The sequence below is a fragment of the Bos javanicus genome, chromosome 5, assembly GCF_032452875.1.
Source record: "Bos javanicus breed banteng chromosome 5, ARS-OSU_banteng_1.0, whole genome shotgun sequence".
NCBI lineage: Eukaryota > Metazoa > Chordata > Mammalia > Artiodactyla > Bovidae > Bos > Bos javanicus.
This window is the reverse complement of record NC_083872.1, coordinates 107,432,463-107,444,687: the sequence shown is the minus strand read 5'-3', so window position 1 is coordinate 107,444,687 and position 12,225 is coordinate 107,432,463. Positions and strand designations below refer to the sequence as shown.

General features: G+C 59.1%; 1 protein-coding gene across 4 annotated transcripts in view; it reads right to left on the bottom strand.

Annotated features, from left to right (window-relative positions):
* Positions 1–12,225, bottom strand: part of DDX11 (DEAD/H-box helicase 11) — a 32,740-nt gene that overhangs the window by 931 nt on the left and 19,584 nt on the right. Inside the window, exons 6-26 of one of the 4 annotated variants that reach the window (XM_061418245.1) lie at positions 11,432–11,477; positions 10,538–10,645; positions 10,260–10,347; positions 9,661–9,875; positions 9,025–9,177; positions 7,974–8,020; positions 7,573–7,652; positions 6,708–6,752; positions 6,548–6,615; positions 6,063–6,101; positions 5,788–5,899; positions 5,560–5,691; positions 4,979–5,091; positions 2,662–2,734; positions 2,193–2,332; positions 1,570–1,719; positions 1,248–1,316; positions 1,069–1,169; positions 659–743; positions 352–430; positions 54–208 (exon numbers count right to left, since the gene is read on the bottom strand). In XM_061418245.1, coding sequence (XP_061274229.1) covers positions 54–208; positions 352–430; positions 659–743; positions 1,069–1,169; positions 1,248–1,316; positions 1,570–1,719; positions 2,193–2,332; positions 2,662–2,734; positions 4,979–5,091; positions 5,560–5,691; positions 5,788–5,899; positions 6,063–6,101; positions 6,548–6,615; positions 6,708–6,752; positions 7,573–7,652; positions 7,974–8,020; positions 9,025–9,177; positions 9,661–9,875; positions 10,260–10,347; positions 10,538–10,645; positions 11,432–11,477 — 2,098 coding nt within the window. Of the gene's footprint in view, positions 1–53; positions 209–351; positions 431–658; positions 744–1,068; positions 1,317–1,569; positions 1,720–2,192; positions 2,379–2,661; positions 2,735–4,978; positions 5,092–5,559; positions 5,692–5,787; positions 5,900–6,062; positions 6,102–6,547; positions 6,616–6,707; positions 6,753–7,572; positions 7,653–7,973; positions 8,021–9,024; positions 9,178–9,660; positions 9,876–10,259; positions 10,348–10,537; positions 10,646–11,431; positions 11,478–12,225 lie in introns of all 4 variants that reach the window. The other 3 variants (XM_061418246.1, XM_061418244.1, XM_061418243.1) reach the window with 3 other exon arrangements.

The following is a 12,225-nucleotide window of genomic DNA, read 5'->3' as shown; positions in this document are numbered from 1 at the left end:
ACTGGGGCAGGGGCGGGAGAGTCTCAGGGAGACAGGAGAAGGGCAGGACTGACCTTCCGCAGAGCAGCAAAGGCAGGGCCAAAGGTGGCTTTGACCTCCACGCGGTCCCGGATCCAGGCCGGCAGCTTGGCCTGGATGGCTGGGGAGGCGTACCGTTGGTCCAGGAGCACTATGCTGGCAAAGTCCTTCTGGTGCCTGATGGCCCTGCCTGGACAGAACGGGGACGGGTCTTCCTACTGTGCCCCTCCCCTTGCTCAGTGCTCAGGCCGGAGAGACGCAGGTGAAACTGCTCCTTCCTGTCACCTCAGCCCGCAGCCACCCCTCCCACCAGCAGCACCACCCCAGGCTCACCTATGGACTGGTTGACAGCCTTCATGCACAGGTTCTCCACCAGCACCTTCCCAGGGCGGGCCTGGCCTGGGCCTCTGGGCTGCGAAGGGCAGAGAGGACCCATCAGGGTTGATGTCTGCCTCCCTCGAGGTCATGACTGACCGAGGCTCTGGGGCGAGACCAGTGGGCCTCATGGGCACCAGCAGCCGATACAACAGGTGACGGCACGAAGACACCCAGAAGTACGGAAGCACGTCCGTCCCTCTGGGGCAAACAGGCACACACGTCGAGGGGTAGTTGCGGCTGTGGGAGGCACGGGGGTACTCACAAGTGTCTGGTCCAGGTAAGCCATCTTCTCCTGCAGCTCTGGAGACATGATGTTGGGGTAGGGCATGCCCACCATGACCACACACCTAGGGCGGAGGCACACATGAGCTGGGGCATGTGGGCGGTTCCCAAGGCCCAGGACGAGGGGCCTGTCCTCACCCACCATCACCAGCTTCCTTTGGCCTCTCCTTCCCCTCATCCCTGCCACCTGGAGCAAGTTCTCTCGTCAGCCCAGACGTCCAGTCTAGACCAGGGAACCAAGTCCTGATCCACTGAGGGCAGCCTGGTTTTCCAGCTGGCCCCAAAGGGCCCAATCCAGAGTTGGTGAGTCCAGGCCCCTCGCGGTTGTGGACGTGAGCTGTCAGCCCAGGTGCAGAGTCAGAGCCCGAGGGGTGAGAAGCCACTGCTTACCGCCCGAGGTCATCAGAGAAGTTGATGCCTTCACTCATCTTCCCCCCAACCACGGAGAGCAGCAGGGCACCCGTCTCCGTGCCCCGGGCCTGGCCGCAGTGCTGCGGGAACACCAGCCCAGAGCTGCAGCGCCAGACTGTGGGCGCCCCCTTCAGGGCCCTGGGGACCCGCAGCCTCACCTTGATGCACCTGGAGTACTCCAGCAGCACCTGCTCCACCCTGTTTGCTTTCCTGGGCTCCTGAAATATCTGAAGGTAAACAGAACACCTCCCAGAAAAGGGTCACAGATTGCCTGGGTGTTGGGTCACTCTTAGCCTTAAAGTTTTGTGGGGACTGGAAAAGCCCACAGAGCCGGGGTCCTGAAGGGACCCCCCCCCCATGGCCTGGTATCAGGACTGGAAGTAGGCATGAGACACTAAAGGAAGGCCCCGCACATGAGAAACCCCAGGAGGAACTCTGAGTGCCACCATCCTCTCAGGTGGTTGAGTGCTGATCACTCACCTTTTTCCTGATGGTCAGGCGGGCCAGCAGGCCGCTCTTCTCCCAGTGGGCGCAGACCTGGTGTTGGTACTCGTAGGAGGGGAAGAAGCAGACCACCCCTCCTGGCACCACATTGCACAGGTTACAGAGAATGCGGCCCGTCTCGTCCATCTAGGGAGGGAAGACGAGAGCCAATCCTGCAGCCCCTCCCTGAAGGCTCAAACCCACGGACCAAGGCCAGGGTGGCTGCGATCGGCTATGGGGTGCAGCCAGGCGGCACCACCTCAGTGGGTCGTGTGCCAGCCTCCCTACCACAGGCCCAGCTGATGGTTCTGTGACAAATCGGGCACAGAAAACTGCAGACGGGCCCCTGGAGCTGTGCCCAGCACCCCCATCCCTGCCCAGCCAGGACCCTAAAGCTATGCCTGGCACCCCCACACCCGCCCAGGTGAGCCCAGGACTCCCATGTCTGCCCAGGTGGCACCCACAGAGCCACATGGCAAGAGAACCAAGGTAGTAAGCAGCTTGCTCGTACACTCTGCTAAAGGGTGAGGAGGGGGCGGCTCAGTCCCTCCCTGGTAGACATCCACACAGACACAGCTCAGCCTGTGCCACCTGAGATGGGAGACCCGGAGCCTGAATACCCGGGACTGGCCAGAGTGCCCAGCCCTAAATCCATCTTCCAGCCCCATGAAGGCCACCGGCAGGCACGCTGGCTGGACTGACCATCTGAGGCAGCCCCCTCTTCTGATACGTGAAGTCCAGCATCTGGTTGGAGGGCCCGCTGCAGATGATGAGGGGCAGGATGTGATCTGGAGGGATCACGTGACCTGGGCGAGACCCAGTGAGGCTAAGTCCATGGAGAATGCCCCCCACCCCCAGCCCTGTCTCCCAGACCCAGACCAGCAACTTCCAGCACCCGCCCTCTGCCCCACTCCCACGGAGAACCAACTTGGGACGCCCAGGCCTCCGCGTGCAGACAGAGGGACTCAGGGCCAGAAGCTCTCCCCTTCCCCCAGCCCTACCGCCATGGCTTTAGCCCCTGGCTGATCACAACACACGGCTGGACTGTGACAAGGGCCCCCTGCCACCGCCCCGGGCCTGGGTCCTCACCACAGGAGAACTCCACCACTCGCTCCGCTTCCACTCCGGCACCGGCCAGCAGCTGCTCCCGGAAGTCGGACACCTGCAGACCACAAGGCCAACACCGTCACCTCCCAGAGGGCTGGGCCGGGAGGGGGCAAGCGCATAAGAACAGGAGGGAGAGGTCAAGGGAAAGCCTGGTAACAGATTCGCTGAAAGAAAAGACAAAACTACTGATAGCCGGTGGCGGCCTCATTCCAACCACCTGAGGGAACAACGGGGGAAATTCAGCAACCTGGCAGAGTGGGTCTCAGCCCTGGCTGTGCAACAGAATCACTATTTGGAAAAAATATATATATATATATACACGGTCAAGCCCAGCCCAAACTACTGAGTAAGAATCTGTAGTGAGAAGACACACACATTTGTATTTTTTAAAGAGGTCCAGGTTTTTTCACCTATCAAACTGGCAAATTCCCCAAATTTGAGTACTCTCTGGAGAAACAGGTATTCTTTTAGGCTGCTGGTGGGATACGGAGCAGAACAACTCCTGGGGAGGGGACTTTGACAGCACTTAACAAATCAGACAATTTTTACTTTTTAACCCATAATCCCATATCTGGGCATCTCCCCGGAAGCACAGCTCCACAAACCAAACATATGCACGGGGATTATTCCCGTGAGGTTGTTTGTAATCTGTACTTCGAGAGAGAGTCTGGCTGAAGGAGTGACCCTGCCTCCACCCAGCAGAGGACATGCAGCCCCGGGAAGGATGCAGACCAGCCCGTGCACGAGGGTGGGCGTGCCGGGGAAGTCAGGGCTGCACGTGCTGCCGCTGATGCAAGTAGGAAAGCACAGGGGAAAGTATCTGCTCATTTTTACAAAAAAAAAAAATATATATATAGTTGTTGTGCCGTGCTAAGCTGCTCAGTCATGCCCAACTCTGTGACACTATGGACTATAGCCCGCCAGGCTCCTCTGTCCATGGGATTCTCCAGGCAAGAAGACTGGAGTGGGTTGCCATGCCCTTCCCCAGGGGATCTTCCCGACCCAGGGATCGAACCTGCGTCTCTTCCATCTCCTGCATTGGCAGGCAGGCTCTTTACCAGTGAACCACCAGGGAAGGCCCCATAATATAATTCATGTTGGTCAAAAGGCTGAGGAGTGATACCCACACACACCACACACACACACACAATGAAACACTGGGGAGACAGATCAGAAGCTAATTAAAGGATTACTTGTGGGAACAGGGAACAGAAGTTTGGAGAGAACAGTAGTGAGACTGAGTATGTGTTGTTACAGCTCTGACTTCTGAACCATGCGGATGCGGACATCTCTTAGAACACAAGAAAGTAAAAAGGCAAACTGTGAAACTGAAAACAAACCAAGAAAGCCTGGCTACCTGTCAAACTCAAAGCACAACTGCACAGAGCAGAGCTGGCTCCCAAGTGGCTTTCCACGCCTAGTGACCACACTGCCTTGGTGGGGAGCTTCAAGGGCAAAGAATAAACGCAGGTAAACGAATTCAATCCACAGTTTGTTTGAGTGTTGGTATAATTTTACAACTGTTCTAAGTACCTTGTGGGACAGAGCAAAGAATGATGTTAATGTGCTGTAAGAAACCAAACTGCAGCTTAACAGGCATTGTGTAAAGTCAAGTAAAATGACTGGCTTTGATACAGAAACATCACTGTGGATTCGCAGCTTCTGAAAACCAAGTCCTAAGTCTGTCCGCTGAAGAGCGGTCATATATAACAACACAGTCACGTAACGGAATACAGTGCAGCCAGAATTGGGCAGGTAAATGCCAATCTGCCGACAAGGAAAAGCGCCTAAGACGTTTTGCTGCTGAGTGAAAAAAGCGAATGACAATAGCAGAGTGTGGAGACACCACTTTTGTTCTCAAAATGTGTCTGTATGTCTGTGACAATTACACGTTCAAATTCTGTAGTAATGACGTACACCAAAATCAGTCTTTTCCTGGTGGGATTACGATCTATTACTGATTTCCCATTAGACTCCCCTAAAATGGGTATATTAAAACTTGAGTTTATAAGAGAGAAAGAGAGTTGTATGTAGGGTGGGTACAACAAAGGACGGCCACTGCATCCTGGGTCTGAAGCTCCAGGATGGCTTTCTCTGGAGAAGAGGCTGCAGAAACATCCGGTCTGCCTGACCCCAGACATTGGCCTAGAGACAGAATAGCAACGCCACCTGGTGGACGCTGCTTGGCCGGCTCAAGCTGCACGCCCACCCCACCCTCCTACCCTTCCACCCCCGGCCCTATGGGCCAGGGACCCTTCCCCTCCCAATATCCGGGTGCGAGGCTGGGCCGTGTCCTTACCGGCTGCATCGTGCCCCCGGCAATGACCACCGCCCGGCATTCCTTCACCACCTGGGTGAAGTGCACGGCTGGGTTCAGGAGCAGGAACTTCAGGCTACTCTGGCTGAGGCTGCCTGCAGACAAAAAGACAGCCACGTGGAGAAGGGTGGGTGGGTGCACGCCAACCAAAACCTCCGTCTGTCTGAGACAAAGATGGTGTCCAGTCGGGTCCACACAGGAGCCACACAGATGCCGCTTTCTCTTTAAATGAGACCCATTTCGTCCCCAGGACGACCACGAGGGAGATGCACAATCGTCTCCCTTCCCACACGAGGGACTGAGGTTTGGGGAGAAACTGGTCCCAGTTACGCAGCTTGTAGATGATGGGGCCACAACTCCAACGCAGCCCCCCTGACCTTCACACCAGGCCGCGCGGCTTCTCAGGTAACCTCGCCGAGGCCGGCCAGCAGCCCAGCACGTCCGCGTCCTCCTCCTCGCCCCCTCGACTGCCGGCGCGGGTCACAGGCGGCCGTTTCCCTGTCCTAACCCAGCGAGATATGAACACCAACTGGAGGTGAAGAAGCCCGGCTCCTCCCAGTTACCTTGGCGGCTCAGGATGACCCGGCCATCCTGGTTGGCAGTGGTGAGAGCCTCGAGGAAGCCTTCAACATGCATCAGCGGGGAAGCAGGCCGCGGAGACCGGTCCTCCCCAACCTCCACGGGGGCGGCAGGGGCTGCATAGAGAAAAAGAAGAGGGTCAGCGACTCCAGACACGACAGAGACGACGCATGTGAGGAAGGCCGCAGCCCAGGCTGCCCGTCCCCACTCACCCGCCATCGCCCCGGGCTGCAGGCTCTGCAGGAAGTCCTGGAAGCCAGACAGTTTGGGCTGCTCCATGGAGGGCACCAGGACTCCCCCGTATCTCTCTGTGAAGCCAAGGAGCTGGGATGGGGTGAGAGCAGCAGCCGTGAGGGGAGACGGACGGGCCTCCCTGCCCGCCCACAAGCTGCCCCCAGTGAACACGGGGACAGGTGCCCTGGTGCTTCTGCAGGGCAGGAGGGAGGGGCACGCGGGGCAGCCTCAGGCTGAGCAGAGGGTCGGGTACCTTTCTGCTGATCTTGCTCTTCTCACAGTAACGCCGCACCTGCAAAAACACCCGGCCAGAGGCGCCGTGAAAATGGACACAGCTGGAGAGAGACCGTCCACACGCCTGGGAGTGGGCCCACCACCACCCCCAGTGCCCGGAGCCTCCTGTGGCCACGTCAGCCTCCCGCCTGGGGCCTCTCCTCTGCCACTGCCCCCATCACTGCAGAGAGGAGAAAGGGGGGACCTGGAAGCACCAGCTTATCACAGAGAAAAGTGCGGCTGTCATCACAGTGACCCTTCACCCCAAGCTGACGACCCCTCTCCTGACACGAGCTGTGTGTTAAGTTATCCCATTGACCCTCAGGCCTCTGAGCTGCTCAAGGACGGAAGGAACTCACTTTTGATCCCTTCCACGGTCTTGATGCAGAGTCCTGCCCACAGGTGGGGAGTAATAAAGGAGCCTGGGGGTGCCTACCCCCAAAGCGGGTACCTTTGATTACCCACCTTGAACAGGTTGATGTTGTCGATCTTGCTCTGGAAGAGGAAGTCGTTGATGGTCTTCAGCTCTGTCCCTGAGAACAAACACGTGGGCCAGACGTCCCCCCCGGGGACCAAGGCCTGCATCCCGGAGGGAAGCTCACCAACAGCTGCCTCCCGCTCTTACCTGCCTGCGAGAGGCTCTGTGTGTTGGGATTTTGCTTAATGTTCCCTAAAAAAAAGAGAATCAAACAGGTCAGGACAGTGGGCCTGGCCTCCGGTCTTCTCCCTCTGCTCTGTAGTTATCGAGCAAGAGCGTTGCCATCTGAAGGGGTCTTCTGCCCTTTATAGCACCCAAAGGACCCATTGAGGGGGGCAGGATGTCCCAGGGGCCCAGAGGTCTGACCCACGTGTTGCATGTACAGCTCGAGCCTGGCGATGTCACCCTTTGCAAGGGAAGGACAGGGACCCCCCCACCCCCATTCCTATAGGCGTGAGCAGGAGACCCCCAGGTTGCAGGGCAGAGACCGAGTGAAGAGTGCCGAGCTGAGAGATACCCTGGAAACTCCCCTGCCCTTCTGCACTTCAGCTTCTATGGGTAAAGGGACTCAGTAAAGGGATGCTGGTGCACAGAGTAAGACAAAGGAGCGTGGGGCCAGGAGCCAGGGACTCCAGTCCCTCTCGCTGGGCTCACGAACCAGCGGCCGGCCATGCCCCTGCCCGGGCTTCAGTCACTGCCCTGAGGGTGAGCACGCCTATGCCTCCCTCCGTGTGGGAGCACCGAGGCCTGAGTCCCAGCACCAACAGGGTCACACACACGTTTATAGCACAACACGTGATGGGTGCTGCCACCCGAGGAAAAGGCCTGGCCAAGTAAAAAGGACTCGGGACAGGAGCATACACATCCAGGTTCTAAAAAGATCTAAGCGGGGACAGATGAGGATTCCTAAACCAATGGCTGAGACGATGCCTGCGACCGGAACCCTGGGGGTGCTGACTGGCATCCGGGGACCAGGCTCCACCAGGCTTGGGGGGGCAGGGACGCCGCTCACCGCCCAGGACAGCCACGAACTTCTCCAGAAGATACAGGAGCTGCTTGATGTACATCAGGTTCTTGGCCTTCAGGCGCTTCCTGGGAGGGGGGAAGCCCGAGCACATCAGTGGGAGGGATCCCAACTCCCCTCCTGGTTCCGAGTTGAGGCCTTCCTGCCTGCTGCCTTCCCAACTGGGGCATAAGCCGCAGCCAGGTCTCCCAGAAGACAGGCTGGCCGGGGCCCAAGGCCTCCACGGCCTAGTGGGATGCAAACCCAATGAACCAGGAGGTGAAGGGCATGCCGGTCCACCGCTCTGAGCCCAGGCCAGAGACACCCAGCGATGCCTCCTCTCGCAGGTAGGCTTTGGGGCACCAGGGCTGAGCGGGGCCTTCCCACCCGCCTAGGAGGCAGCCTCTCACCCGTATCGTTCCGTGTACTGGAGCAGCTGGCTGTGGGCCTGGCAGAGCTGGGGGAGAAGACAGCGCAGGTGAGAGGGCAGAGCAGACCTGGGCGAGCCGCCCTGGGCGGTGCCAGTGACCCCTTGACGCCTGAGTATGCCAGCTCAGGACACTTGGGACAGTTGAAATGAAGGGGGAGCTGGGGCAGACCAACGTGTGGGTTTTCAAGGCCCTTCGGCTGGTGGGGCCGAGAGACGGGGGAGGCAGACTGCTGCTGGGGCATCCAGTGAGGGTCAGGAAAAGGCCAGACGGCAATAATCGCACGTAAAGAACATCTCTGCTAGTGTTTCCTGGGACGGGAAGGACATGCTGTCTGCTGAGAGAGACGGTTCAAGGCAACCCTCACACCCTGGCCCAGGTCTGTCAAGGGGAGCATCATGTGGGCTTAAGGATCAGGAGCCAGTGGTCAAATCCACTGACCTCAAAGTCAAAGTCGCTCAGTCGTGTCCAACTCTCTGCGACCCCCATAGGTTGTAGCCCACCAGGCTCCTCTGTCCATGGGGATTCTCCAGACAAGAATATTGGAGTAGGTACCTACCTATTCCCTTCTCCAGGGGATCTTTCTGACCCAGGGATCAAACCCAGGTCTCCCATGTTGCAGGCAGATTCTTTACTGTCTGAGCCACCACGGAAACCCTCAGGGACAGCGCTTAACCTCCCTCAGACTCCCAGCTCTCGGAGTTAACAGGACCAGCCCGATGCAGAGTCAGGGAGCCCCGCCAACGAGGTGCAAGGCACATAACAAGCAATAAACAGCGGCTGTCAACCATCTCTAGCATCCCTCACGGCAGTGTCAACAGTAACATCCAGCCACGTGAGGACCCGCTTCTCACACGCTGCCACTCTGACCTGGAGGCCTCGGGTCACAGGCCAGGGAGGACCATGCAGAGTGCCCACCGCCGGGATGGGCCCAGTCCTAAATCCTGCTGGGGGGTCCCAGTCTCAGCTCAGCACACGCCCTGCCCCTCAACCCCAGGCAGGCCCTGGCCCGGGAAGACGGAGGCCCACCCACCTGGGAACCTCTGACCTCCACGCTGTGGATGTTGGTGATGGTGTCGATGAGGTTGTGGGCCTCGTCGATGACCACCACCTGGCCCTGCAGCCGGATCCCCGCTGCCTGGCGGGTGGGTGCGTGCAGCAGCATCTGATAGGGGAGCACCACCAGCTGGAGGGGGAGAGAGGAACTGAGGGGGTGGGACCCCCTTCCTTCCCAGGGGCGTTGGCCCAGCCCCCTTGCAGCCATGTGCATGGTTCCACTTCCAGCCCAGAACATATGTGGGGACACAGAAAGGAGAAAGCTAGAGCAGCACACTGTGAACTGAACACGAAACCCTGCCTAGAAAGCCTTGTGTGGACCAAATAGGAAACAGATAAAGCTGGAGCCCAGTGGACCACTGGCAGTTGTGGAGTGGGGGGGCTAGGACCCCAGCTGCAGAGGCCCTTCTGTGCCCCTGGAAGTGGGGAGGGACCTGGGGGAGGAGGCTGGGACCCCGGCTGCAGAGCCCCTTCTGTGCCCCCAAGGCAGCCCTGGGTTCTGGTCCTGGAGCCATGCAACTCTGGGAAAGTCAACCTCAGTTTCCTTATCTGCAAAATGGGCTCGATACACTATCTCACATCAAACCACCACTGCCCAACCCCTGGTCTTCACCTGGGCTGCAGGAATGGCGAACCGGCCCCCGTAGTAGGGACAGGCCTGAGCCTCCTCGCCCAGGGCCACCAACTGCTCGACGTCCTTCACCCCCGCCAGGACCTCGTCTCGGAGGAGCTGCAGCCGCTCGTAGCTGTAGAAGGGGCAGGCAGCCCTCGGCTCCTGCCTCCGCCTCCTCCTCGTGGGCTCCTCTTCCTCAGTGATGCTCTTCCTCTCTGAGGGGCACAGGGGCACAGGCAGAAAGCCACAGCTGTCCCAGGGCCAGGAATGGTTCTGTACCATCCAGACCCGTTCCCACGGGGCGGAGCCTATGGACCTTCCAGAACTGCTGCTTATGGTCTCATTGAAACATCCAGGCATTTTACTGTCTTTCTAGAAAAGGCCTACAAAACCATCTCTCAGCCAGGGTTTTGGGCTAGATCTGGACTAAAAGGCAGACAGGCCCCTTTTCCCCAAGTGAGGCTCTTTAGGAAGGAAGGCGGGTCTGCCTTGCCCTCACTCCCACCGTTTCCCGCATCCCTGGAGCCACTCCCCTCTCCATTCCCAGCACCGCCTTGGGCTGCACGAGGGTCCCAGAGGCCTGGGGCGTCGGCAGCTACCATGCTTGCTTCTCTGCATCTCCACACAGCGGTCATTGATCAGCTGCACTGAACCCAGCTTCCGCACGTCCCCATTGACACACAGGTTCTGTAAGACCGAGGAGAGGGCAAGAGAAACGGGGCTGCCTGAGCGACACAGAGGGAGCCCCGAGGCCTGCCCGCCCTCCCACTTCCTTCCAGGGGCCAGCACGGCCCGTCCTGCCCTGAGGCCCGCCTCGGCCCCATGGTGGTCTTTGCCTTCTGGGATGGAAACCAGTGGGATGGCACCAGGCTCTCACCTGCCGAGAGCCCAGGGAGACCAGCCGGGTGTCCTGGCCAAAGGGACTCTTCTGTACCTCATGCACGAACTGGGCCAGCTGGGAGTGCGTCCGGCTGCAGTAGTAAATCTGCCCGGGGAGGGGGCGTCGGGGGAGACCGTCACTCCAAACACTCCACACAGGGAGGACGGCCGGGGCCAAAGAGGCCAAGGGAACGGGGAGGGCAGCCAGGACTCAGACCTAAAGAAGGCGACCACCCCCCATCCCCCCACCGCCAGCAGACCCCAGGTGCCCCCTGCCCCTGGGTCACGCCCGGCTTCTGCCTCGGGTGCATTGCGGGGCTCGGTCATGTCAGGAGAGGGAGTGTCCCCTCAGTGGTAACTCAGACACCAGAAGGACTCTGAGAGTCAGAGGTGTGGGGGTGGGGGTGAGGGTCCACACACACTTCTCAGGGCTCAGGGGCTGGGGGCTGGGTGGGGATAAAGCAGGAGGAGGCTGAGCTCAGTTCTCTCTGAGCCCCTCTGAGAACCAGGAGAGGAAAAGGAGAGGGGGGGATATCTAATGTCAATAGAGAAAACCAAAAGTCTTCAGTGCAGAAAGCTGGAGCAGCGTAAGAACCATACAGGGCTCCCAGCCCCCAGGCAAATGCACACTCAGACCAAGGACAGGGGCCTGCCACCACCCCCCACCCCCTGGAGACAGGGAGCAGAGCACTCGCCACCCTCCCCCCACCCCCATGGAGACCTGGGCCCTTGGCCCAGAGGCTGCCCTTCGACACCCTGGGGCGCAGCCATCTCCCAGGGGCCCTGCCCAGTGAGTACCCGGAAACTTGGGGGTTGGAGACATGCAGACGAGGCTCCTGCCTCATCCGCAGACCCGGGTGGCTCACCTGGGACCCAGGACCCTGTGTCTCACCTTCGTTACGTGTTCTTCATCCAGATCATCCTCATCCACGTCCACTCTGAGAGGAAAACACACACACACGGAAAAAGTCTTCTCAGACTTCAGTTTTTGTTTTTATCCACACAGAAATTCAACGTTTTTAAAAGGCATTAGTGTGCACTGCCCGAGGCTCTCAGAGAGGAGTTATCAACAGGGCCAGCCTCCTGGTCCGTGAAGGGCTGTTCGGACAACTCTGGGATTTAAACCACAGGCCACCCAGGACAAAGTTGGCATGACCCCCATGAGGGGCTGGATGTGGGAGGGGGCAAAGCACATCCTGTGGGTCAGAACCAGGGGGGCGTGTCCTCAGAGGCTGGCATCTCAGGACGCAGGGCATCGAAGCCACAGAGGCTAAGCTGCGGGATCAGGGGCCTGGCTGGACCCTGAGGTGCACTTTCTGCTTGAATATTGACAAAGTGCACTCGAGTTCTTTACCATGTCCCCCAGGGGCCTCCGGGCAAGGAGCAGGAGAGCAGGCCAGCAATCCAGGGATGGGTAGGAAGGGCTGTGGGGCACTAGCTGCTCCTGTCTCCCCAGAGCAGGATGGGGTGTGGAGAGCAGCCTGGCACCTTAGCCCTGGGTGGGGTCACAAGTGTCAGTTCTTGTCCAGGTGCTGAAACCTGTGGCTCAGGGCAGGCCTTTGATTACCAATACAGAAAAGCCCCAGGGCCAGGTGGCTTCACCGGTCAATTCTACCAAACAAAGAAGTAATGCCAATCATTCTCAAACGCTTCCAAAGAACCGAAGAGGAGGGATCAGTCCCGAAC